At 42.1% G+C, this 26,761-nt stretch overlaps 1 protein-coding gene across 1 annotated transcript in view; it reads left to right on the top strand.

Annotated features, from left to right (window-relative positions):
• Positions 1-348: 348 nt before the first annotated feature.
• ITK (IL2 inducible T cell kinase) overlaps positions 349-26,761 on the top strand; it is a 31,185-nt gene continuing 4,772 nt past the window's right edge. The window contains exons 1-15 of the mRNA XM_080555764.1: positions 349-998; positions 13,662-13,766; positions 15,662-15,743; positions 17,129-17,257; positions 17,899-17,939; positions 18,769-18,920; positions 19,495-19,560; positions 19,743-19,797; positions 21,817-21,896; positions 22,527-22,663; positions 23,415-23,489; positions 24,182-24,353; positions 24,621-24,837; positions 25,281-25,345; positions 25,428-25,546. Of these exons, the coding sequence (XP_080411890.1) occupies positions 828-998; positions 13,662-13,766; positions 15,662-15,743; positions 17,129-17,257; positions 17,899-17,939; positions 18,769-18,920; positions 19,495-19,560; positions 19,743-19,797; positions 21,817-21,896; positions 22,527-22,663; positions 23,415-23,489; positions 24,182-24,353; positions 24,621-24,837; positions 25,281-25,345; positions 25,428-25,546 (1,666 nt within the window). The 5' untranslated portion in view covers positions 349-827. The remainder of the gene's footprint in view (positions 999-13,661; positions 13,767-15,661; positions 15,744-17,128; positions 17,258-17,898; positions 17,940-18,768; positions 18,921-19,494; positions 19,561-19,742; positions 19,798-21,816; positions 21,897-22,526; positions 22,664-23,414; positions 23,490-24,181; positions 24,354-24,620; positions 24,838-25,280; positions 25,346-25,427; positions 25,547-26,761) is intronic.

Below are 26,761 nucleotides of genomic sequence, written 5' to 3' on the forward strand. Positions count from 1 at the left end.
CTGATTACAGGGGTCTTGATTGCATCTGCGGAGGGCAGGTTATGCCTGTGGTGTCTGGAACATCCATCCACAGACTAATTAGAGAGCACCTGAAGCAGACAATAATCAGTGAATAGTAACACATGACAATTAATTAGTTATCATTTATTGTAGCCATTTGTTTTCTGTTTAAATGTCTAATGACTACAAATATTTAGCAATTCTTATACAAGTAAATCCTGGTTATCATTTTTCATTTAGATAGTATGCTCAGTTGCTGCCTTTTGCTTTTGCTTGCGGAGTAGGAACTTTCGTGTTATGTGGCAAATTTCCTCGGAACACTTTGTATGAAATTGCTGAGACACAAAGTCAACTGTTAAATACTCTAAATGGGAAGGCACCATTCCTTCAATAACGAATATGAATACATGACCTACTTCTAAGAGGACCAGAGACACTCATCCTATACATCCATTGTGTGTGCATTTATAACTGTATTTACTAAATGGGCAAGTAGGAGACAGATGCTTCATCATGCCACGCCCCTTTAGTTAATCCTTAATCATTGACTTACATTTATCGAATGTCCCTCAAGTGTTATTTTTTCCACAACATTTGCCCTACAGTATATTTCGCATGTGCTGTTCGTTTTATGACTTCAGAGAGGATGTGGTTATGGTTTGACAGAAAGGAAGCTTTGCTGTAGATGGGAAGATAAAGCTCAAAGTACCTACGCTGCCTTTTGAACACCTTTTTTTTTAAAAAAAAAAAAAAAAAAAGAAACTTAACTGCCTTCCTTACTGTGTCTCTTTCTTGGACGGGTGCTCAGCTCACAGGGCAGGCATCCCATGTCCCAGGAGAGGATCATTCTTGGCCCAGCCATGAATAACTGTGTGCTCCTGGAGGAACAGCTGATCAAAAAATCCCAGCAGAAGAGAAGGACTTCGCCCTCCAACTTTAAAGTGCGCTTCTTTGTCTTAACCAAATCTAAGCTGGCTTACTATGAACATCGCCATGGGGTATGTCAGCCATTTTCTTTGTCATAATATAATAACAGAGGGAAGGATTAACTCTTTCTTAAACTTTATTAACTTAACATTTCTGGGTTTTATTTTAGCACCACTCACCGAAATTTTTAGAGTGGTCAAATGGGTCCTTACAAGCCTCTGGTCAGTGAGCATTCGGTGGGATATGGGGGAATAACACTAACTTGTTACCTTATAGAAAGTGTATAATTTTGTCATAGGAATTTAGCATGATCTATTAAAATCGATGTGTTTGACAGCTGCATGAGCCTGTGCCTGGCTGCCTGCATGGGTACGGGAGTGACCTACAGTGGGGCATTGCAGAGACTAAACGTGTATCTTAGCCACAACTAGCCACATGTCTTTGCTCTCCTTTTCTTTAGGGCAACAGACTGGTGGTTGGTAGACTAGTCTTACAATTCAGAACAAATTCAGCCGCCATTCAGGTCTACTCTTCCAAGTTAGCTTCAAAGGGATGTGATGATGAGATCCATGGCCTTGGATCCAGACTAGGCCTTGTTTCCCCAGGCTTGCATTCCCTAATTTGCAAAATATGAAGAAAATTAAAAGTCAATCTGTGCACCACATTGTGTTAAGTGTTCTAGTGAAGAGAGGATTATTTCCCTCTTCTGTTTAGCTGGATGTTTGCTGAGCCTCATCACGGCTGTAAATAATATTGCTTGTTTTCTTCTCAGTCACTTAACATGCTGTTAATCCATTATGTTTACGCGCTATTATTGTACACAGACCAGTGCTGGGGATCTTGTTGTCTTGCTATCCAGTGTTGGCACCTTCAGATCATCTGATCTGATCTTGTTTAGAAAAAGAAAATGAAGTTAAAACTGAACCCAGCAAGAAAAGCAAGGTATAATGTGTCCTTGTATGGTGTCATTCCCCCATTGAAATTGTATACCAGCTTCAAGCCTTAACAGTCATTTTTACTTGTAAGCTATTTCTCTGAAATGTGCTCAAAAAAAGGTTTCTTGCTTTTATTTTATAGCCAGTGTTATTCTTACCTTCATATTTAAATAGGAAAATATTTATTGCTGCCCAGTGTGTCTGTATTTAGTTTGAGAGTCTATTTGACTGCTATTCAAGCTATCTTTCAGAAGTCATTATTTTAAGATTTTAAATTCTATTATAACTATTCAGTTGATTAATCTGGTTAAAATTTTCAAAAGCTTCATCCAAGTGATTCTGCTGTAGGCATTTTCAGACCTAGGTTTTTTTTTGGTGCTTGCTGAGTCTTGATGGACTTGAGAGGGACTCAACATACACTTTGCCTAGATAGCTTTGTGCAATCACGCTAGGTGTTTGCTTCTTTAGTCACTTAATTAGTTTGGAAAATCTGACTTGGTGACTTTCAGTGGGGCATATATTTCATATGCAACATGACTGTCTTTGGAAATTTTATCCCCTAGTCTTCCTAAAGGTCAATTAGGCCACTCGAGAACATCTTAAAATACCTCTGAAGTAACCATTTAAGAAGCTTTCAAAGGCACGTTAGTACACTACACATGCAAAATCTGAATGGACACCAAGTGACAGCTGACAAATACCTTTGTACATATGTGTATACATATGCACAGATGAGGTATTTCTGAAAATTTGATCTCCAAAGTCAGACAATAGTGGGCCAAATCTTTAGGTGTGGTAAAATTCCAAAGTACAGTGACATCAAAATGAAGCTATGCAAAGTTGGACCAAATAAGGGTTTGGTATATTATGTACTTTACCTCATATATTATCTATTATAAACATGCACGTGTACATATGTGTAAATATATAAAAACAGACTTTTTTTTTCTGATGTGAACTGTCAAAAGCAGGTCATTACATGAATAGGAGGACTTTGTATCAAATGAGGAGAAAAGACTTTGTCCTGTGACATACTCCCGGAACCAATCCTCAGCCTTTTCAGTAATACTGCCAAAAATTAGCCCATCCTGGTCAGGCTTCCTTGTGGTCGGATCATGGCTGTTCTGCAGGGAAAAACTTTGGGTAGGCGATGCAAACACCCTCTTGTTCCATGCTAAGAATGGAGTGAATGCCCAGAATAGGAGTTCACAGCCCACGAAGGGGAAACTACAGTACCTGCCTGACACATGGGCTAGGCCTGTCCCAGTGAGTCAACCAGGACCAGGGAGCATACACTGAAATCGATGGTCTGTAGTGCTAATCCTCTAGCACAGGTTTGGCTTTGCTCCGCGGTGGCTCTCTCCGATAATTTGTGGGGCTGACAGGGGTTAGGAGAGGCTGGGGAACATTGCCAACATGCATTGCTCATGGTCCCCTTGCTCTGGGTGCTGGCCGCAGAGATGGCGAGTATCCTCAGGCACGCGTGCTGCAAAGGATAGATGGGCCCAGCATCTGCCTACGCTTTTGATGTATTTTTCAAGGGAAATCTCTGTGGATGTTTGCTATGAGAGGTTTCAAAGAGTTTCTTTAGGAACCCCTTACCAACATGTCTAATGGCCTACTGTACTCGGAGTTCAATACTGTATATACAGTGTCCACTGCTCCAGTCCCCATTCAATCAGTGACAACGTAAATTCAGGTAGAACAATTAGCAAACTTCTAAACAATTTGAGAAGTCCCACTGATTTCAACAGAGCATGTTAAAGTAAAGTATAATCTTATGTATTTAACGCAGGCTTACATGTTTTGTCTGTATTTAACAGGGTTTTACAAACAGACCTTTTCCCTGGATTCGGACACTGTGCGTATAAAAAGATGTTTAACAGTGTACTGTAGCAGTCCAAAGCAAGGAAATAACCAAGTTGAAGGGATACGAGAATGATTCTGTAAATGATACCAAAAGCTGTCAAGACAACCGACATCATAAAGGCAAATTTTTGCAATAATTAGGATGGCATTTTTCTGTCGTAACAGCACATAGCTAGACAGAAGGCACTGTTTTCCTCAGGGGCTAAGCATACAATCGCCGTTAATGTTAATGAAAGATATTTACACATCTCATTAGGAGAATGAGCCCCCAATAACTGACAACAATAAGAAGCTGTGTTTTCTGGAATTCATTAACCAGTACACAATGCAGGGCTGTCTTAACATAAAACTAAGCTCTGATAACAGGCACATGTATTCAGCCCCCGTCTACTAAAATAAATCAGAAGTGCCTTTATCATGACATGCAAATCAATTCCATGGGCAAAAATTCTTCATTTCCAGGGTCTGATTTTATAGCTACTGTGCAAGTGAGTAAATGAGCACACGGGAGCAATCATTTTAACTATTTCAATGAGTTTGATCCTCACCGGAGTACCCAATAATGCAGGCACTTCTGTGGTACTCTCAGGATCCCGGTGCACTTGCATTACTGCAAAAGAAGCAGCCAAGTGAATCCCTTTTGCAGAGGTCTCTAGGACAGAGTTTCAAATGTTCTTACTTAGCCTTAGCAAAAACAAACTAGTGACTTACCCTTATCTCCTTGGCTTAACGGCTTGTGGTCTTTGGTAAATCCTTCAGTTTAGCAGACAGAAGAACAAAGAGAGATCGTGTCTGAAGTGCTAAGCTACTCAGACACCAAAACAGTTTAGCATTTCAGACACTGAGTAGAGGTTCATGAATAATCTTTGGCATATCACATTCCTACCTGGATAAGGACAGAAAGAAGCATGTATCTGCCTTTCAAGCTGGCTGTGGTCTAAAAGTGGCACAAATGTCTGAGGCTGGTGCCCCACTGACTGAACAGGCCACTGGCCTCTGGGGTGGTGCCACCCTGGTGCAGCTCCACCGTTTCTGGGTCAGAGCTGCTCATCTTGGTGTGGCTCGGACCTGTGGGGAGTGCCGGAGCCTGTCTGTACCATGTATGCAACGTGTGTCCCTATGCCACAGTTTTACCTCTTCAAAAATATGGATCCTTGCCCTCTTTAGACATTCTGAGAATTATTTCGGGGCTGGGAAAGTTGCATCTAATACCTGGGAAGTTCAGGCATGTAGCTATTTTTAAACTTCAGATCTTCATGCCCCCATGTGCTATTACTAGTGCAGCTTTTAAAGGCAGCAGTGAAAGGAGCACAGAGAAAAGGACCGCGTTCTCTCTTCATTTACAGCAGTACTATTCTTCCTACACTGGTCAGATGCTCAAGAGGTCACAGAGCATGAGTCAGCCTTGTCCTGGGCTTTTCCATTCAAATCTTTGATATTCAGACATAAAGGTGACACTTCCGTGTGTCTTGGAATTTGCTTTCAGTCTGTTGTTCCGGGAAAATAAAAGAATAAACGTGACTGAAAACCCTTTTATCAGGATCCTAAAAAGCTTCAGCTGCTTCTGCTGCATTATCTACACATTGTGTTACTTGCAACAGTCCAGCTACCCATGGTAACAAAAGAAGCTCTTTGTTCCTCTTTCCAGCAGTCCATTTTACCTTGATTATTCTAGGAACCTGACTTGTCTACCTTGCCGTGGAAAGGCTTGTTTTTCTCACCAAGTCTCTAAAGTAAACAGACAAAGACTTTGCTTCTGAAGATCTTGGTTTTGGTGTTCCCGTTAATTACAGTGGCTGTCCATACCATCTCTCATTGTTTAATATAAGTCTTGCTTTGTGTATTCTGGATACCTTAACAGTCACAAAATTATAATCCTCATAGACACTGAATTTAAAGGTGTTTCTAAAGTCAACCTCCCATATAAATATGTATCTGAGTAGATAGATCATTCTTCGTAACTTGTCATGTATTTATTAACAAGTCCTGTTTGCTTGCCAGAATTTGCAATACCATCTGTCTTCTGATGCATATCTCCAACTAATTTATTAATAATAAACATATCGCCCACAAAGAAGTCAGGCGTGGCATCTATCTACATCACAGCTGTTTCAACATTGTTGTTTTTTTACGTAAGAAAATCAACATAACCTTAAATAAGATGGAGACAAGGTACAAACCTGTGCCTAACGTTAAAAGAATCCGTTAGTATACCTCTGTGAACTTATCATGGATTTTGTAATAATCATATTATCGGTTGGAGGGCACATCTTAAATTCGTTTAGTTGGACTTTGTGCTCGGGGCCAGGCAGTTGCCATCATTAGATCAACACTCGGAGCAGGACCGCTGCCAGCACTAGAACAAGTCAGCTATGGCGTTAACTAGCCACTGCTTGAAAACCAGGGACAGAGATTCCACAACTTTGGGCAACCTGTTCCATTATATCTTACCAAATGTTTGTTGTTGTTGTTGTTGTTGTTGTTGTTTTCTGAATATTTAGAAAGAACCAGTCTATTGCAGTTCTTTCGTGACTTTCTTCTGCGGCATGATTGACGGTGATGGCACTGTCTAGACAAGATTGCTTTAAACGAAATACAGTTTGTTTTACGTCTGTTTTCTGTGGTCTTTCTAATTCCACAAATGTGAAGTAGATTCTGGTAAGAAAAAATAGCTACTTTTTGCCAGAATAACTAATTCGATCTTCCAATATTTGGATTATAATCATTTCTTCTTGCACTTGCCGTGCATACCTGGTTCTCCTCCTACTAGGTCTTTGCCTAGGCATTTATTGGTCTTTAATCTTCCAAGATTTTTTAAAAATTATTTCTGAACAAATGTCAGATACTCCCATCTTCTTTAAATTATGAAGCTCTAATCTTTCTTCTATTGGAAAACATTAAGGATGCAGCAAAAATGTTCAACCCTTGTTTTCTTTCATATCTTTAAGAAGGAAGGACTTCTTCTTAATATGAATATACTACAATAATAACAAGATTTCTTAATCTTTTATTAGATTTCTGTACTGTAGCCATATTTGTTTCCAGCGTCTGCCTTTGCTTTATACTGTAATCAATATTGTAACTGATATTGTTGCAATGCCTGCCTATTGCTTTGTACTCTTTCATCCTTTCCGTACCAATTTTTCATCCTTAAGACTTACACATTTTTAATGAAAAAAGTGGTGCCATTTAGTCATTTAGTAGATTTAATTTAGGTTTCCTTCTATCACTGAATCTTTTATTCACTAATATCCACTCCTCCCATCTAGTCAAGCATAGTTTTCAAGAAACTAATATAATATTCAGCAATTGTTCCATATGCTTTTTGTAACATAAGACTTAATTTCTTTATATTAGAAAGCTCATTTGAAAGCCAAGAATCTTTTTTTTTTTTTTTAAGTTTCCTTGACAGTGTCATTGATTTTCTTGTCAAACCACTTGTTCTGATAGCAGGGATGCACGCCTTGATAATGATCTGAGACAGGACTGTGATATGAACACTGGAAGTGGCTTTGCATGATATTGAAATAGGAGATCAATGAAAACACTGGGGTATTGCAAATGTGTGAGGCCCTGTGATGGACACAGAGAAAAAATGGTCTTATGTCCAAGAGTGCTTTTCTACCAGATCTTTGTACTTGAAACTTAAATTTACACAGCCCGTGAAAATGTCCTCTTTGTACCACAGAAGTCTTGCAGACAGGTTATAGTTTCAATTTTCCCCTGCATGCCTTCTGTTTTAGGCTCATGTAATTCTGAAAGCCAGGCACTGCAGGAAGCCTGGAGGAATGAACAGTGAAACAGCCAACTCCTGGCTGCGAGCAATGTCTGAGGTCCAGGTCTGTAGTGCAGCTCCATTGACTTTTCTGTCCATTTTAAAGAATTTTTACACTTCTCTGGTTTTAACTGATTTTATTGGAAAAACAATAGTGGATCTGGCCTATAGGACTCTATAAGGATGGGAGGAGTCATTTCTTTACAGCAGTTATTCCCTAGGGACACTGATAATTTAGCCGAGTAAATTGATAACAGACTGAGATTGTTTGCATGGAACAGGCTTTGGCTACAAACAGCATCGGCCTCTGTAAAGAAGATTTGAAGCTGAAGTTAGTTATTGGGAGTGACATTGTGTGGTGAGTGAGCTGATAGCCCACAAGTAACGTGTACTGACAGCATGCACACAATTATTAAGCTGCACGGTGACATCTCCCTGGCAGATGAAATATTTGCTTTCTGATGTCGGAGCCTGCTGTGATTCGGCTTCTTTACCTGGGTTTGTCCCCACGTCCTGCACTCCAGGGGAGGATGCAATCAAGGAGATCTTTGCAGGTTCCTGGAAATGCAGCATGGCAAAAAGAAGTTCCTGACTGCAAGTGCTGAAGTCAGCCATGACAGCAACCGAAGCCTGCAGGGGACTTTCCATGGATGAGTTAAAGCAGTGAAGCAAACGCAGCTCTCCAGTTGCCTGCCCCAGGCTCCTACGTGTGCTTCACTATCTCGACTGCTTAGATGCATGCAGGCATCTTAGGCACCGACTGCAGTTGGTTTTGTCATTAACGTAATTTGATGCACTCTGCATCCAGGTTATGCTCAACTCTAAAACACCTTTCTATTCTTTCTGTGTGAAAACAGCTATAAAACTATCTTTATGTTTTATTTTTAATTCAAGTGGGAGGACAGAATAGTCATAATAGACATATGAATCAAGCAGCTACACTTAGGAATTTAAATATCAAATATAAGAGGGTATCTTGGAGGTATTACAGCATAACACAACAGTCAGAACAGTACAGAAAATTCCCAGTATTACCAATTACCACCTCTTTTTGCTTTTCCTTTGAAACTCTTACTATTCGCGGGCAATAAAAAAATCCCTTACACATTTCTTTTAAAGTCCCATTTGCTTATATTAGGTTTCAAAGTTAATTTTAAAATTGTTTAACTTATTTTATAAAACTTCAAACTACTGATGTTCCTTATAAGAGTGGGAACTCACAAATACTGAACAATGTTAGGGTTCAGGCAAGATCTCTATCAACCAGCAGTCAACAATTCTTTATATCCTAATAATGATAACAAGAGCCCATGCCCCGATGCATAGATAAGGAATATGATAAGATAAGGGGTAGGAAGTAATTACATTAGTAATTACATTAGCACAGTTTTCAAGGAAGTTCAAGTTCAAGCATAATATTTTTGATCAGTGGAAAAATACTTCTCAGGAGAATCACCATTAAAAATAAGTCCATCTTATTGCAGTGATATCTCATGGGTTCCTAGTTACTATGTTCTCTGTTCTTCTCCATTGCTACCTTAAAGCCAACACATGATTATAAGAGACCCAAATTCTAACTAGTAGAATTTGGGTTTATATGTTTATAAACATATAAATGCCTGTTTATATGTGTTGATAGTGATAGGACAAGGGGGAATGGTTTTAAACTAGGACAGGGGAGATTTAGGTTAGAAATTAGGAGAAAATTTTTCACTCAGAGGGTGGTGAGGCACTGGAACAGGTTGCTGAGAGAGGTTGTGGATGCCCCATCCCTGGAGGCATTCAAGGCCAGGCTGGATGGGGCTCTGGGCAGCCTGCTCTAGTGGTTGGCAACCCTGCCCAGAGCAGGGGGGTTGGAACTAGATGATCTTTAAGGTCCTTTTCAACCCCGGCCATTCTATGATTCTATGGTTTCACCACTACAATCCCACAGTGTAAGAAACCCTCAGATCAGCCTCTGCCTCCATCCAGGTTGTACACTGAGTCCGGCCAGAGTAGAGGGACCAGGGTGAAGGTGACAAGGCCCAAGTGGGTCATGCCAAGGGCTGCGGCCAGACCCCCCATCTGTTTTATCACAAAGATGATTAATTGAGAATGGCTCCTAATCAACACAACAATGAAAGCAGGGAACGAAATGCAGCTCATAGTCTTGCAGACAAAAACCTGGCACTGCCGGAACGGTCATTAAATGCTTTTACTGGCGGAAATCTTTCTGCGGTTTTGCTTACGGGGGACTGGAATTTCCTAGCTCTCTCCACCGCAGCTATAAATCTACCTTCCCCTTCCCACCTGCCGAGGGAAAGCTGCAGCTGGGCCTTTGGTGGGGAGCAGCGGGCACGCACAGGGTCACGGGCAGAGCTCGGGGTGGAGGAAAGATGCCCCTATACAGGGGGACCTGCTCCTTTTGGCTGCGAGGGCCTGGCTGGGCAGGGAGGAAGGGATGGGGCAGGCGATGGGGATGGGGATGAAGAAGGGCGATAAGGAGAGGGGAGAGCCAACACCAGAGACGTGTGGTGAGGAAAGTCCAGCTGCAGCATGGGCCCTGGGCAGTGACCACTGATCAGGAGTCTGGGGCCATGTGAATCCTAATTGCATGCTTTTCCCTTCCTTTACACCCCAAAAGACACAAGTTCTTACACAACTTTTGAACGCAATCTGCTTTGTGAAACACGGCATGCTGCCTTTCTGCCTGCTAGAAGGTGCTGTCTGCTCTCTCCTTCTGCACTCCTTGAGGTAAAGCTCTGCCCACTCCACCTCCCTGGCACTTGGCCTCCCTCCCTCCTCCCCTCTGCTCCAGCACCCGTGACTACTTTTTCTGCCATGGCCCTTTGATAAATACAATGGGGTTTAGCTCAAATTTCAGCAGCCACCAAGGTTTGTGGCTCCACGGGACCTTAAGCCCCAATGGTTGTCGTAGCACATTTGATGAATTGGGACCACAAATAGCAACAGCGAAGTGTTAGCCAGAAAGTAGCAAATTCCCCAGACTGCATAGCCCCATATCTCACAAAATCTTAGACATTTGTGAAGCTTATGAGTGCAGAACCGCAGTCAGGAAGCATATTCGTGACGCTGCTCTGTGCTCGCTGGCGGCTCGTTGCCCTCCCGCACCCAGCTCCACGTCCCCGCTTCTGCCCGTGCTTGTCTGACCCAGGCTCAGCTCAAACCAGCAGACCAGGAACTGATGTGATTAGTTGTGTTGCCTGGCCAGGCTGCCGTGGCTGGGCAAAAACAGTGCTGGTGGTTGCGTAGGCTTAGCACGTGCTAAATGCCAGGTGGCTCATTCCCCGAGTAAGCACGGTGAGATGCCTGGTTTGTGCTGTGTACGTAAAAATCGCTATAGAATAGTTGTGATTTGAAAATTCCCCCCTTCTTCTATCCCATAGTCAGTTGTTCTAAGTTGTATCTAAGACAAATAGGGATCATTGTGATCATTTAGGAGACACAAACTAAAGGTTTTATCAGGGAAAGACTGCTGGAGCTGTGTGGCAAGAGGAGGTGAGATACTGGAGATGAAGACCATGATGCATGGAGCTTGTGATGCACCAAGCTCCGCTCAGTGCTGTTAGCTTCCCCCCCCCATTTTGCAAATAATGGCTCAATAGAAATAAAAGAGGACACAGTGATCTGCAGCACACTGTGCTTCTCCTCGTGGGACAGCGATGTACCTCGGTTATCTCTCCATGCACATTACACAGTAAGACCACTGATGTTTTTTCTGACTGACCAGCTAAAACATCTATTTAATTATACTCCAGGCAGACTGAAAGCAGCAGAGGACTGTCAGCATGTTTTGTCTGGCCCTTTTAGGAACAAGTTTCTTAGGTTTTTGGAGACCACTTTTAAGAGGCTTTTCCTCTTCCCTCCCTTCCAAATAGCCTGGTTGCTTTTGTTAGATTAAAGTGCAGGCAGACATCACAAAAGCAGGGGTATGTTTAGTTTCCAGGCCCACTTCTGGGTAATGCCTGGTTTGTGAATCATAATTCCTGCTGTTTGTGCTGCTACAAAGCTGTAATTGCTTTCTGTCGGCAAAGTCCCGTCTGTGGAGAGTCTTCCAGGCAATGCAGTGGCTGCGAGACACGGCCTGATGTTACACCTTGACTTGAGATTACAGGGGCTTCTGCTGTGGAAATTACCGAATTAACAGGAGTTCATCAGGTGAAGAGAGCTGCAGGACAGCTGCGTAAAGCTCCTTGTGAAGGCTGGACCCTGTCTTTCAGAGAAGAATGGAAATGTATCAACAAAAACCAGTCTGCAGCGAACGAGCCGAGTCTGTGACCAGCACAGCATTGACTCCTAAAGCCTCGGAGAAGGAACATGTGTGGTTAAGCCCTGGGACTTCAAAGTAATAAGTCAAAAGAGAGTTCTCTGTTAGCAAAATTGAAGGTTTTAGTAGGAAATAAATGGCTTTGTGTCTCATGGCAGGGTAGAAGTCCCAGGGGGAGAACAAATGATAGACTAGGTTGTGGAGAGAGAGGAAGCCAAGTCTCAAAGAAAGAAGTGAACAGACAAGAGTGAAAGAAAATAGGAGGGAAAATGGGGTGCAGTGAGGCTTTCTAAGACTTGGCAATACTCTTGCTAGCCAATTGGTATTTACATTTAGGGCTGCCTTACAGTCTTGGGTTTATTGAATACAAAAATCCCATTCCACCTCATAGAACTACGTAGGCAGATGCCATTGACAAGAGACAGTCCTGGCAGAAAACCCAAAGGCGCTGGTTAAACTGCCGGCAACTACGAAAAAAACATACACCAGCAAAGTCCAGCAGGAGCTATGTGCAACCACACCGTAATAACTTCCCTCTCTTTCCTCAAGTCCGAGTGCACAACGACAAAGTACCCAGCCAGTTGTACAAGAATAAAGTTTTAAAACTTTTTTTTTTTAAACTTTAGGCCTCTCTGTTTTGAAGTTGGATGGCTCATAGCGGCAAACCTCCCTGCATCTCAGCAGGGTAGAGCTGTGGGTCCATGACAGTGTGGGGAGCAAGGGGCAGAAGGGAGCCGGAGGGTGAAGGACACAAAGGTTTGGGATGGGACTCCAAGGCAGGGCAAGGAGGCCGCCAAAATACAAGTACAAGGCAGTCTCTGAAGCTCATGCTCTCTCATGTTGACAGTAACCCGTGTTTGCAAAAACAGAAGATTTTGCAGCATTCTTTGGGTTCATACATCTCACAGTCTTTCATCATGTTGTCACAAAGCTGGGCTGGGAGCGGATTAGTGTTTCATCCCTACTGAAAACGAATCAAAACAGGAAACCAGTTTGCTTCCGAAGAGCGAACGCGTTTGTAGCGAATCCTTCAGCAGCGTGCACCAGATAGCAAGCATCATCTTAGCTCCGGCCTGCATCTTCCCCACCCATCTCTCCTGCAAGGGCCTAGTGCCACTTGCCCGGGAGCCACGGGGCGATGGCTCAGTTCGAGGGCAGTGGGGATATCAGGATCCTGTTCCTTTCTTATCCTCCCCTAACTGCCTGCTCTGTTATCTAGCTATCTGGTAGCTGATGAATAATCACGCAGCAGAGGCTGCCAGAAAAAGAGTTTTGTAGGCAATTTTTTGAGGATATTATTTATTTCAAAATTTCCTGTTATTTTTCTTATCTGAAAACCCAGACAACCCAAAACCAGAGACATGATTTGTTTCTTGGAAAACAGAATCAGTGAAAATGTTATATTTTAGATAAAATGCTTAGTTTTGAAAATCAAAGTACCCAAATATTTTTTTGTGTGTGTGTGGTTTTTTTTTGGTTTTTTTTTTTAATACTTATTGTTTTATAGCTTTTCAGTATGAAACAAGTGTTGATAAGCTGAAAGTTTCATGAAAAGAGGTTGGGTTTTTTTGTTGTTGTTGTTAAAAAGGCATCTAATTTTGTTGGGGGAAAAAAATGAATTTCAACCAAAGATTTTGACTGGTTCTCTAAGAATCCATGTGCTGACTTGAAATAAATGTATGTGCATATAAATATGTGTATGTGCAATCTATACAGAGGTGCCATATATGAGAATGATTCTTTATACTTTTAAATGTTGTACATTATCAGTTAATCTGCTTCTGCTCCACTGAAATCAGAAATCTCCTGTGGACATCTCAGTCTTGTCTAATTATTCACTTAATCCACAATCACTAGCTTTAACCAAGTGTTTTTATCTGTCTTTCAGAAAAAAAGGACTTTGAAGGGTTCTGTAGAGCTTTCAAGGATTAAATGCGTGGAAATTGTCAAAAGTGACATCATCATCCCCTGTCAATATAAATACCCTTTCCAGGTGAGTCTGTCCACTGACTACATTGATAAGTGATATCATTTCATTTTGAATTTCAATAAAATTCTCCTGCAAAATGCAGTCCCTAATGAACCCAACACCGTATGAATTTGTGTATACAGGGCAATCTGTTCACAGATTCCTTTAGACAATCAGAGTGCTACAACCTTGGTTTGGGGTCTTTAGGAGCAACAGAAGGTGCTGTCACACACTGCAAACAGCAGCCTGACAGGGAAGTTCTTAGCCGGAGCCGGTGGGAAAGCTTGATGGGGGAACCTTGACTGCTCCTTACTCCCTTCCCACACTACAACGCAGCTTCCTTCAGTGAGAATGGATGAGCGAAGGAACAAATGCTCAGATCTACTTGTTCTGGGTATGAATTTTTCAAGCTGTGTCTCCACTGCTTGTAGGAAGAACGAAATAAAGTAAAGGTTGTGGCCAGTCCTGATAGCGGTGGACCAGACTTGCTGGACAGTGCTGAGCTGAGGTCAGGGGACCTGCTTGTAGCCTGTCTGAATTTTGTCCCAGAGTCAGTTTTGTGGTACTCTGAAAAATGATATTGTCTATTTTCTTCTTAAGTATCTCAGCTGCACCCAACTGTAAATTTTCTGTGGAACTGACGAGTTTGGGGTTGTTTTGTTTTCTTTGTGTGGCTCATCTGGCAAGTGAGCCCCTTGCTGAGTGGCTGAAACTAGTGATTTTATCCAGTTGTGCGTGCTCGTGGCTACATCTTCTGGAGATCCACTTACTGCAGATTTCAAAATCCATCTCAGATTGTCAAAACATTAAACAGGCATATCACTAACATCAACAGGAGTGGCTTTAAACGAGCGGGAATTATTCCTCCTTTCTTCCTATTTTTTTAGTTACAGAGGTTATAACTTATCTCTCTGTAGCATGCAAACCAACTGAGTCACACAGCCGTCTGCGTGTGCCTGCAAGGGCATCAGGCCAAGAGATAGCAAATATTTCCTGTCCTTTAAACAATAATCAACGTTGCCTCATCTATGCCGCTGGATAAACTTTTAAAAAAAAAATTAATCTGCTGTCATGTAGAAATCTCTGTTTAAAGACAGCGGTCAGAGTTTTTCAAAGCTTCTCTGGATCAAAGAGACCAGATCCCATTTGGATTTAAATTGTTGAGATAAATAATGGAACAAAAATATAGATTATGTGTTATACCACATTTTCTGTTTAAATGTAGTTATCCGATTGAGTCATTTTTATTCTTGTGATGATTTTACTCCCTGTTTGAAATTTCACAAATGTTCTGTATTTCTCTTCCATCATTTGTTCATCATTAAGAACAAGCTTATGAAACCAGCATCCTGGCTGCTCATTGTTTGTCTGCTCTTGCTTCTTATTTCCTCGCTATAATCCCCGTGAAAGCTATTAAAAACTGAAAAATGATAGTAATCCAAAAAATCTCCAGGGAGTTGCTTGGGATTTATACTTACACAAGAAAAGTTAAATTTGGCTCTTAGATTTTAAGTGAACATGCCTTGAAAGAAACTGCTGAGAACAGATGGCATTTCCCCAGAGGTACTTTAGAAGAATAAACCATGGTCAGCAAGAAATGGGCTGGCTTCTGTGCAAATGAAGATTGCTACATCTCCATTGATTTCACTGGCATTTCTTAACAACATAAAATTGATCTAAAATATTACTCATCTGGAATTCTTCCTTGATCAGGTATTCTACTCAGTTTTAGAGAAGCAAAAGGCACTGAGGTTATGAGATGTCACTGAACAGGGCCTGTGTACTCCACGTGCTCACAGCATCATTTTGTAATTTGTTGGTATGGGGGCTGCTACCTGTTTCTTTCAGTGATTCCATTGTACCCAGTGTATCTGGGATTGTTTCTAACGGCTGGCTCCCTTCTTTACTCCCCTCTCCAGATCATTCATGATAACTACATACTCTACGTGTTTGCACCCAATCGCGAGAGTCGGCAGAGATGGGTCTCTACACTGAAGGAAGGTAACAAAACCCCTGCACCCACCTAATTGTTGAAGTTACTTAACCCAGAGCAGTTTTCTCAAAACCTGTAATGCCAAGAAAATGTGCAAGAGGAATTAAGTCTTGCATCTAAACATGCAAAGCAATAACTGGGAGTGCAGCTATGGAATTAAATGTATTTGCAATTTTTGTGCGTGTGTTTTCAGCAGCAATAGAAAACTTGGACATGGAATGCTTTTTTTGCCTCTTTCAAGGATCAACTATTAATATGTTACTGTAATCTGAGGTTTCTTATGTAGGAAGAGATGAGAAATTACATTAGGGTACTTTTTAAAAAATAAATTAATATGTTCTGGGTACATTTCTCAGCTCTGATTAACAGAGTCGTTGTTTATATGACAACCTTATTACAGAATCATGATTATTAAGAAACATTTTTGTGGGTAGCTTTCATTTCCTGTTCACCTCCTGAATTGCGCTGTGGTTCATTACAATGGTTCTGAAGTGAAGGTACAATACCTAACCACTGCATGCAGAAATGAAGCACAGTACTTGACATAGGGAAGGTGTTGTTTAGATACATAAAAATTGCATCAGGCTTCCCTTGAAGCTTTCTCCTGCTTTATAAGACAAGCTGCTGTATTGTTCATTCTGAAAATATTGTGCCTGGTTGAGATATTATTGAGTTCATGTATTTAGTCTTGCATTCCCCTTCTGGGAAGAACCTGCTCCAAGTTTTTGATTTATCACCTCCTCTAATTCAACATTTTCAAATAGTTTCTTGAAACAGGCCAGCAGATTTTTTTTTTTTTTTGTCTTTTTAGGAAATTATTATTGTGGATAGAGATCATGAGCTTCAAACAGAAGGACCTTTAATTGCTCATACAGAGATTCAAGACTGGCATTTACATGCACAAAAAATATTTGGAGTTGGCGAATGCCAGCTTGTACAGCTCCTTCTGAACACCAAGCCAAAGCAGCAGAGTCTGTATCCTATGTATATACATACTGCAGAGCTGTAGTTTTTTATGAGAATCATCAGTACATGGCGTACCAGGTTTTCTTTCTTTTTTGAGACCTTCTTTCTGTGGTTTTGGTGTTTAACAGTTTAAAGAGATAGTCACGTTGGTAGGATTCTGCTCTCGCACAGTACAGAGGTATGAGTTCCATCACAGGTAGGAAGGCTATCCCTTCAGAGTGATGGTGGCATTCACTCCTTCCAGGAGAAAGGAAAATATTAACAGAGAAGGCTGATAATATTCACCCAAGCCTGGTTTGAAAAGAAGAAGAAGCTTCTTTTGTGCAGATTATTTCCATTCAGTGTTTTACATGCCTTTCAGAGATGACATCAATACAAATAAACACATTTTTTTACTCCTCCTTTCTCTTTCTCTATCATTTTCCAGAAACCAGGAACAACAACAGTTTAGTCTCCAAGTATCATCCAGACTTTTGGATAGATGGCAAGTGGAGATGCTGTGCTCAGACAGAGAAGATGGCAGTTGGCTGTATAGAGTATGACCCCACCAGAAATGGTATGGGAATTTTTAAGACCATCCTGACCTTGAAAATATGTATTCCTAGGAAAAAAGTAAAGGATTAAATCTGCCTTGTACAGAACATCAAAGAATACCATGTTATATCTGCAGCAAGAGATCTTGCTGGCTTCCTGGGACATTCTTTATTCTGGCTCGTCTTTCACTATGTATGATACTCTTTGTTGTGAATTAACATTTTCCTCGGTGGAATGTTTCATGCTGTCTCAGGAATTAGATTGAAAACTAAGAACTTGATCAGCTGTGGTCTGTCAATAAGCTGTTAACAACTTTCTTAAGATATACAGATTCATCCCTGTGTGTCCTATTTTGTCCTAATCGTATTTCCTCTGTACTTTCAATGACCAGGTGTAATCTTTACTTTGTCTACTAAAAAAGCCTGTAGGTACTGGCAGATAGGGATGTCAATCTTTCTTTACCCAGGACTTTTTCCCTTGTGTTGGCATGATTCCTTATGTAATATGTATATCAGTTTCAAACACGCTGTGTGGCTGAGAGTCACTTGTGTAGGTGCAGGCTGCTGGTACATCTTACTCTAAAAGTCCAAGGCTTGATATTCACTATTTCTGTATGGTTTTGTCCAGATCTGTTTCAAATTAGGTTTCTTGATTTCATTTCAGCCTCAAAGAAGCCACTTCCTCCCACTCCTGAAGATAACTGGGTGAGTGCAGTGAGGCACGATAAGCTGTCCTTAGTGTCCTGTGTGCTTAAGTAGGTGAAAATATGTTCATTAATGTTCATCATGGCGCAGTGACCTAGAATATCACCCGTGATAATATTCCCTGGGATTTTCTCTTGCCTTTTCCTTTTTTTCTTTCTTTTTCTTTCCATAAGTTATAAATCAGCAGCATCCCACTACAGCTAGATTCAGTCCTGCAAAGACAGCTTGGTTTTACAAATAGCTTTCCAATCGTGAGGGAAGCTTCAATGGTTGTTGGGTTTTTGTTTTGTTTTGTTTTGTTTTTTCAAACTATAGAAAGGGAAACTGGGAAAGGGGGTGGATATGAGAATAGTACTCATATCTGCAAAAGCTGCTGTGGAGAGGAACAGAGTAAATCGTTTTGCAAACCCACTTGTGGATTTGGACAAAATCTCATAGGCTTACACAATAAGAAGTGAGAAGTAGGGTCAACCTAAGTCCATCTAGGGAGGTCCTGAAGATTTTATCACTGGAGGCTTTTGATTGGAGTTTAGGAAACATCTGTGACAAACAGATCAGACAGAGGTAATCCTGCCCTGAGCTTCAGAGAAGGAGTAGATAACTATTTTCTGTGCAAGTGATTTTTTTTATGAACTTCACATTATAAAAAACCTCATATTGCTAATGTAACCCACCATGCACCTGGGGTGCCTTCCTAGCTTTGAGGATTTTGAACCCAGCAGACCGTATATAGCACACACCAGTGCTGCCAGGGCAATATCATTTTAGACAGCATACCATTGATGTTTATGAATATGAGTATGATGAGCCTTTTTCCTAATTTGTGCAGAAATTGTTGCTAGACACAAAGGAAGCCTTAGTCATGGCCATATACGACTATGAAGCCCAGAACCCGCAGGAGCTGACGTTACAATACAATGAGGAATATTATGTGATTGACAGCTCTGAGGAACATTGGTGGCTGATTCAAGATAAGAACGGGTAAGTCCCTTTTCCACAGCCAATTTACAAATCCTTTCTAAATCCAAGTTTCTCATCCATTAACATACATGCTGGCCTCTAGTGTAACTTTCATGAAGTATCTTCTGATATGTAGAACAAAGAGCAATGGAAGGCTTCTTGCCTTTGATGCTGCTTGTATCCAGGCAGCTGAAGAAAATGGATCTAAAAGTTAATTTTTTGAAGCGCAGTCTAGTTCAGACTGATACGTGCTGTCGAACGTGGAGAAAAAAAAATGTGAAAACTGGAATGCACAGAGCATATTTGTGTGTTCCCTTTGGGGATAACTAACACAAAAAAGAAATTATAGGATCCTGAATGTGAACAGTGATGGAGTCTGTGCATTACTTCTCTTTAATCTCCCCTTGTTTAACCAGTCTGGGGAGGATATCAGTTGTTTCCTTTTCCCAGTAACCCTGCTAAATACATAAAAAACAGCATTTATGTCATGCAAAGAGCAAGACTTCTGGCAGGCAAATCTTTCAGGGCTTACTCCCACAGATGTAGAGAAAATCCTGTCTGTCTAGCACGCTCATGCTGTATCGCATTTTAACAGGCATGAAGGCTACGTGCCAAGTAGCTACCTGGCGGAAAAATCACCCGAGAATCTGCAAATATATGAGTAAGTTGTGCCTACGTTTGTCTTGTACCTCTAAGCACCCTGGATTTGTTATAGAAGCTACAAACCCCACTTCCCCACCCCGCAATCTGTGCTGGTGCTAGTGCTGGGGCTAGCACGGAGGCTTTTTGGCAGGAACTTTAATAGCCTAGAAGTGCTGACTCGGAGTCCTTTGATGTTTTCAGATGGTACAATAAGAACATCAGCAGAAGCAAAGCAGAAATGCTCCTCAAGGATGAGGTAAGCCCGTGTTACGTGTGGGTCAGATGGGCAGTAATAATTAATTAATGACAACTGAGGAGCGAGGTATGGGACCAGCAGGGATCCGCAGCAGCCGCGTGTGGGCAGCGACCTGTGTCACCCTCCTCCAGGGCAGGAGAGGGTGATGGAAAACACCGTTTCAGAACACCGTGTCAGCCGAAAACTGTGATTTTAGCTTATTGTTTCTGTCTCTGCAGGAGGCTGAAAATGCCAGTAATTCTCAGAAAATCTAACTGGTCTTGTGCCGAAGTATTTTGGGTGAAAGCCAAAAGTATAGGTTGGCGTTTTGTTTAGTTCTGTCTGTGTGTGCGTGCGTATGAGCATGCATCTTTAATTTTTCAGTAGAGACAGAGTTTTCCACTGAAAATTGTCATGAAAATAAAAAGTATGCCCTGCTTGTTCAAATTTTCCACACAAATTCAACCTCAGTTTTTAAATTAGCTCTTTCACTAACAGGAGACTCAAGTAAGATCCTGGATGATAGTATTTTATGAAAATAAAAGCTTTTCTATGCAGTTTAAAAAAATATCTTTTATCTCCTATATACTCCTATAGGACGTATCCACACATGGTTTAGTGAGCTCATTTTTCCTTTGGGTCCTACCAGAACAGCTTTTCTGTGGCAGCTCTCACCAAGAGAACCAGAAGACCTCTGATTCAAAGCCTCCCAACCCTCACAAGTCCCTCAAAAAATGCGGCCAAGCACACGAGTGATCTTCAGCCAGCCTTGCTGTCAAGTGAGAGGGAAGGGCAAGAATGGAACTTAAAGCATCTCAGGCAGGATGCTGCCTCCAGCACTTGTCTACCTGTGCAAGCAAGGAGGCTGAGGCAGGGCGCACTTGGTGGATCAGCTTTGCACCACATGTTGTGGGTGGTCTTTGTCTGACAAAGCTGATAAAGCTTCTTCCACCTTTATCAGACAAAAGACATTCACGGCTTGCTGTGTGTCTTCTACCAATATTAGCACAGTGCTGAAGTGAAGGAAGTCTGGTTTTAGGTAGAAGTTTTTATAGATACAGAAATGGATAGAGGGCACATACAAATGGAGGAACTCTACCAGGTAAAACAAAGCAAAACTAATCCAGCAGTTGGGATGCCAGATGAAAAGCATCTTTGTGTGCAAACAGAAGAAAACCACGTTTTTTATTACCAGTGTATAGAGCACCACAGCACGTTACATCCAAAATGTTATGTTAAATCTTCTCCTCTGCCATCTGATCCATCACTGCTTGGCCCTGCCTGATCATGGCCTAGGACACATTTCAGCATTCAGATGAGTAGAAAGCAATTACAGTGAAAAATTAAAATGGAAAATTGTTTTTTGAGTGCCAGAGTGGAGGAAGCTTGCTTTTCTAAGCATTTATATTTAGATACTGGATGACCAGGGTACCTGAGAAAGCATGGGATCTTGTCCAAGTTTTTCCCAGTTCTGGGAAATTGGTAAATTATCTTTCCTACACTCCTGTATGGATTCTCTGGTGTTGAATAAATTGCACCTTTGTTCTGTAGTTTCTCTCCCTGTGGAGAGCACTAAGAGGGGTTTGTGTTTCCACTCGGCTGCCCATTTTCATTGAACTTGCATGAAATTAATATCACCACTGTTCTGCTAGATAAGGTTGAAAGCCATCAATGGGTTCAAAATTTCTAGAGGAGAGGCTTGGAGGGACAGAGAGACACGCACTCACTTGTATCCACCCCCACACATACTAAGCATGATCTGATCACATAATTCTCATTTCCTCAGGAAACTAGGCTAAAAATATATAGCACCCAAGAAAGACCAGCTGAGTGTACCTGCAGGCCCTGGGCAGACACCAGAGCAGTGCATGGAACAGCAACCTCCATCGGTTGGCTGATGGCTCATTTTTTTCCTACATATTTAGCACATCCTCATGTCTGAGCAGTAGAGAGGGCTGAAACAAGCAGAGCTTGCCCCCGGCCCACTTCTTTTTTCCATGATGTCTCTAACCAGTTTTCTCTCCTTTGCTCTTCTTACAGGGTAGGGAAGGTGCCTTCATGGTGAGAGACTCGAGGCAGCCTGGCATGTACACAGTCTCTGTTTTCACCAAAGCATTAAGGTACGGCTGAGCTAAGCAGCTTTTCACATCAATTACATCAATGAAATGGCTTCTGAGAGTGTAATCTCTGTAGTTGTTTTGGCATTATAAAGAGAGAGCAAAAGGCTCATGAAAATGATAGAGAAAAACGCTTCCAAAAAAGGCAGAAGAGTTAGCTGCCTTTTGCAAAACAAAGGGTATTAAAGGCTCCACTTCTCCCTGCATCTAAATAACTGCCTATAAATAGCCCCTTAAACATCACCAGGGTTGTAATTTTGTTGAATTGCCATCCCAACTGAACTGTCTGTAGGATCAAGATAGACTCATTTGAGGTGGAAAATACAAGACTAGTGAAAGGGTTTCTGTCATGGGGCAGAAAGTTTTGTTTCAGAAAGAAGAGGCAGAGAAACTTGGTACTCAACCTGCTCTTATCAGGAAACCTCAGCCTTTCTAGAGATGAGACCATCTACGAGTTACAGGGAGAACATACAAACACACAGCATTGTTAGCAATTGCAGCTCACTCCTTGCTCCTCTCCCATTCCTTCTGCGTAAGGAAGGTTCTTTTTACTCTGCTCTTCCATCTATACCCCAAATTCCTGTCTTTTTGTTGCGACCTGTTTTTTCTCAAAGAAAAACTCATCTTTTTCAGCACGGATAACAATCCTGTTATAAAACATTATCACATCAACGAAACAACAGACTTTCCCAAGCGATATTATTTGGCAGAAAAGCATGTGTTTGACTGCATCCCTGAACTCATCAACTATCACCAGCACAATGCAGCAGGTGAGTGAAGGCTGAGGCCAGCGAGGGAAGTTGTTCTTCTACCGTGCAGCCAGGTGACTGTTTTGAACGAAGGAAGTCTCTCAAGACCTCCATCCTTACAGTGAAATGTTATCTTGGCACTTGGATGTCAGTAAAAACATCACCTTGACTCAGCTTTCAGCATTACATCTTCATTTTGGTGGTCCTTCTAAGGCTGAGGATGACCAACACAGATGTTGTATGTCATACTGATATACCACAGAGAGCCCTTTCAGTCTCTGGAGTCCATGGGAGTGTGTCAGCACTGCCAGACCAAGCTACCTGCTTGAGTTACACTGCAGTGCCTTCTTGCTCAGGAGGTGATATAGCTCTGGGCCTTGACTTGACACAAAGTCAGGGACTTGGCCAGGATGCATAGCCAAACGTGGGAGGCATCAAAGACTCCCGCCCCTACAGCTCAGGTGTACCAAGGGAAACCCTGGCTTCAAATATACCTACAAATCAAAGGTATTCTTTAGAATTCCTTCAGAGTTAATACAAATTCATATTTACTGACAGAGCAAAAATGGTAAGTAAATTGAAACTGCTCAGAACTGGCTTCCTTTGAGCAGGCAGGAAATCACACTCTGATAGAGGTTCAGCTGCCCTCAAGTGGAGCTGAGAACTCAGTACAATAAATCTGCTTCCAGTGTACAGACTCCTTTCTGGGAGGGAGCCATGCTTCCCATGACTGTGATAATAACTGGATCCTACCTTTCCCTCTGTTATACAGGCCTTGTCACTCGTTTGCGATATGCAGTCTCTTCTTGGAGGAAAAAGGCCCCAATCACCGCAGGTCTGAGCTATGGTATGGAGCTACTGTCTTGACCGTTTGGGAATCACATTCCTCCCTCATTAGCTGGGTGATCCTGAATATCCCCATTGATACTGATGAATACTTGTGTGACTATCACAACAACAAATAGCTTTCTTCAGACCTTTACATTGTCTATGTTTTCATCTTTGTCATTACCATTGGTGACCAAATGATCTGATCCTGCAAAGTCAATGTCTTGAGGAAGGTGCTGAGGACCCCAGGGTCTCACTAAAGTCAACATTAGGTACTGAAATTAATGCTGAACAAAGGTGATGGGAGCAGGAGCGTAGCATAACTTGCCAAAAGCTGAGTCCCTCCCGAAAGATGCCTCCATCTGACTACAGAATTTTACTGGTATTGTTTTTATTGTAATTCCTGTAGACATCACAGAAACTCAAAAACATACTGTTCTTAGTAGTGCACGTATGCACAGTAGATACAATCCTCCCTGAAGAACTGGATAGACAAGAAAAATAGGAGAAAAAAAGGAATGTTGTTATTCCTAGTCTTGAACATGAACTGCAACATGGACTAGTCAAATGAGATACCAAAGGTCAGACAGATAATTTGAGGGAGAGTTAGCAACTCTCACTCAGAGTCCTGTCTTAATGTTTAACCCACAAAAGCTTTTTCTTTGACATTTTAACATGAGATCCTTACTCTTTCTTCTTCACAATCAACAGGAAAATTGGTCATTAATCCCTCAGAGCTCACCCGTGTACAGGAAATTGGCAGTGGTCAGTTTGGGGTGGTTTACCTTGGCTACTGGCTGGAGAAAACAAAAGTAGCCATAAAGACCATTCGTGAAGGAGCAATGTCTGAAGAGGATTTTATTGAGGAAGCTAAAGTATTGATGTAAGTAGTAGTTTGACTGGATGATTTTCCACGCAGAAATATCCTTTGTTAACCACTACCTTTGAAATTGGACTATATTTAATGCAAAACCAGCTTGAAGTTAGACTTGGTCTACATATTTTCTCTTTTCTGCATTCATAGTTCATAGTTGGACTTTGCAGAGTGCAACAGAGTGACAAAAGCGGGTTGTTTATAACAATTTCCGTAAGGACAGATGGGACTGAGCATATTTCAGCCTCTTTTTCCACCTTCCCTCATTGTCCACAGGAAGCTGTCTCATTCCAAACTAGTCCAGCTTTATGGCGTGTGCTTTGAGAACACTCCCATATGCCTGGTGTTTGAGTTCATGGAGCACGGTTGCTTGTCTGACTACCTCAGGAGCCAGCGGGGCACTTTTTCAAAAGAAACCCTCCTTGGGATGTGCCAAGATGTGTGCGAAGGAATGGCTTATCTGGAAGAAAATTCTGTTATCCACAGAGACCTGGTATGTTGCTCCCTGACAGACATTTTCTCCACTCCAGCTGGCCTTGTTCCCTTCCTTAATTTCAGCTTTCATTTTATTTTATTTTCAATAGCTTCAATTACATAGTGGACAATCGAGCTGCCTCATTCACTGCTGCCATTTTGCTAGGGAGCAGGGACTGTGGGTGGCTGTGGATAATCAGAGTCTGTCTCTGCCCCTTCTGGGCAGCAAAGGCAAGCTGGTCAGACTGATGGCTGACCGTGTTCCTGGCAACAGGAGCATGCAGGCTGTAAAACGTGCAGAAAGCATTAGGACTCCAAGTTCTCACCTTTTTTGTATGGTAGGATGTCACTTTGATTCTCCTGTTTTTAAGCACTGTCTGCTGTACTGGGCTAAAAGCAGCTAAGTGTCTGTGACAGCCTTTCAGCGCTGACCTTCTGCCTTTGCACCTTCTTTTCTTGCAGGCTGCTCGGAACTGTCTGGTGGGGGAGTCCCAAGTGGTCAAAGTGTCTGACTTTGGGATGTCGAGGTAATGCCACCAGGGCTGCACACGGGGGGCTGGCAGGGGGCAGGGGGGTTGCTCAGCACGCTCCCTTCTTTTTGTTTTCCAGGATTGTCCTTGATGATCAGTACACCAGCTCCACGGGCACCAAGTTTCCAGTCAAATGGTCTGCCCCAGAGGTTTTCTCCTACAGCAACTACAGCACCAAATCAGACGTTTGGTCATTTGGTAAGAACCTCTCATCAGAATGGAAATGCACTGAATAAACACCAGCTCAGAAAAAAACAGGGGCTTAGTGCTCAAGTAAAATGCCCTAAATAGTGCATCTTCTGAGTCCCAATTGTGTTTTGCCTGAAAAGCAGCTTAGAAAAGCAAGCCCAAATCAGTGAAGTGAAAGGAAAGAATAGTAAACTGCCTAGACACTTTGACACACCTCAGATACTTCCAATTTTATGTATTATACCTGTACAATGTCATATAATAGCAAACAACAATCTCTATTTCATGATGTCATAGAATAAGTGACCAAGAAAATGTTGGAGAGTCACTGACAAGGCTTATGAGGAAGAGAAAGGAAAGAGATTTAGGGACTCCATCTCTCTGCATGTCAGTCCTGGGCACTCAAGCTTCACTCAAACCCTCTGCTTTACAAAGTTTGTTTTGCTTACTCCGTTTGCTCTATGCTGATCTGAAAATATTATTTCAGTGCTGACATTTTCCCACCTAATGTCCTGCTCCCTGATGCATTGTTTTACGATTTGCATCTGTTCTTTGGTCTCCCTTCTGGACCCTGATAGATAAGAAAGCTGTTGTATATTTTTTCCTCAAAATCATTGGCACTGGAGATAACAAAGGCTATTCCCTGGCCTGTTGATCTGGCACTGTGATGTATCTGGCCCATCTCCAGCTAACATGCAAATAATGGCAGTGCGGAATGAAGTGGTGCAGTGTGCGGCACACAGCACACAGTCAATGGGGTGCCACTCAGCTCCGGGCCTCGCAGTAAATAATGCAGGATTATAACCTTTGCTAGTCTGTGCTTGTGAATTCTGTGCTTCCCTCTCCCTTTACTGGGCTCTGCTGTGCAGTTCGTGCTGGGTGAGGCTGTGCCTTCCCGGGGGGGGGGCTGTGAGCAGTGTGGTGAGAGCTGGGTGCTCAGACCCACGCAGCTCCTTCGAGAACCCAACCCAGAGATGCTTCCATTCCTCTTTGGTGTCCCTTGGCATGTGGAGGAGGCTGTCAGCACTTTCCACATAATAACAAGAGGCAACACTGCCAGTGGAGCTAGCTCTGACACCTCACAGCAAAGTGGCAGTGACATGGGAAGAGATGCTGCCTCGGTAAGGACGTTCTTCTGCTTCATAAATCAGAAACTGCTGAGCGGTAATATACATTTAGGGCCACTGTAAGAGCCAGATGCCTCCAAAAAGTGTGCTCAGCTTG

This window comes from Anser brachyrhynchus (genome assembly GCF_964034855.1).
Source record: "Anser brachyrhynchus genome assembly, chromosome: 14".
NCBI lineage: Eukaryota > Metazoa > Chordata > Aves > Anseriformes > Anatidae > Anser > Anser brachyrhynchus.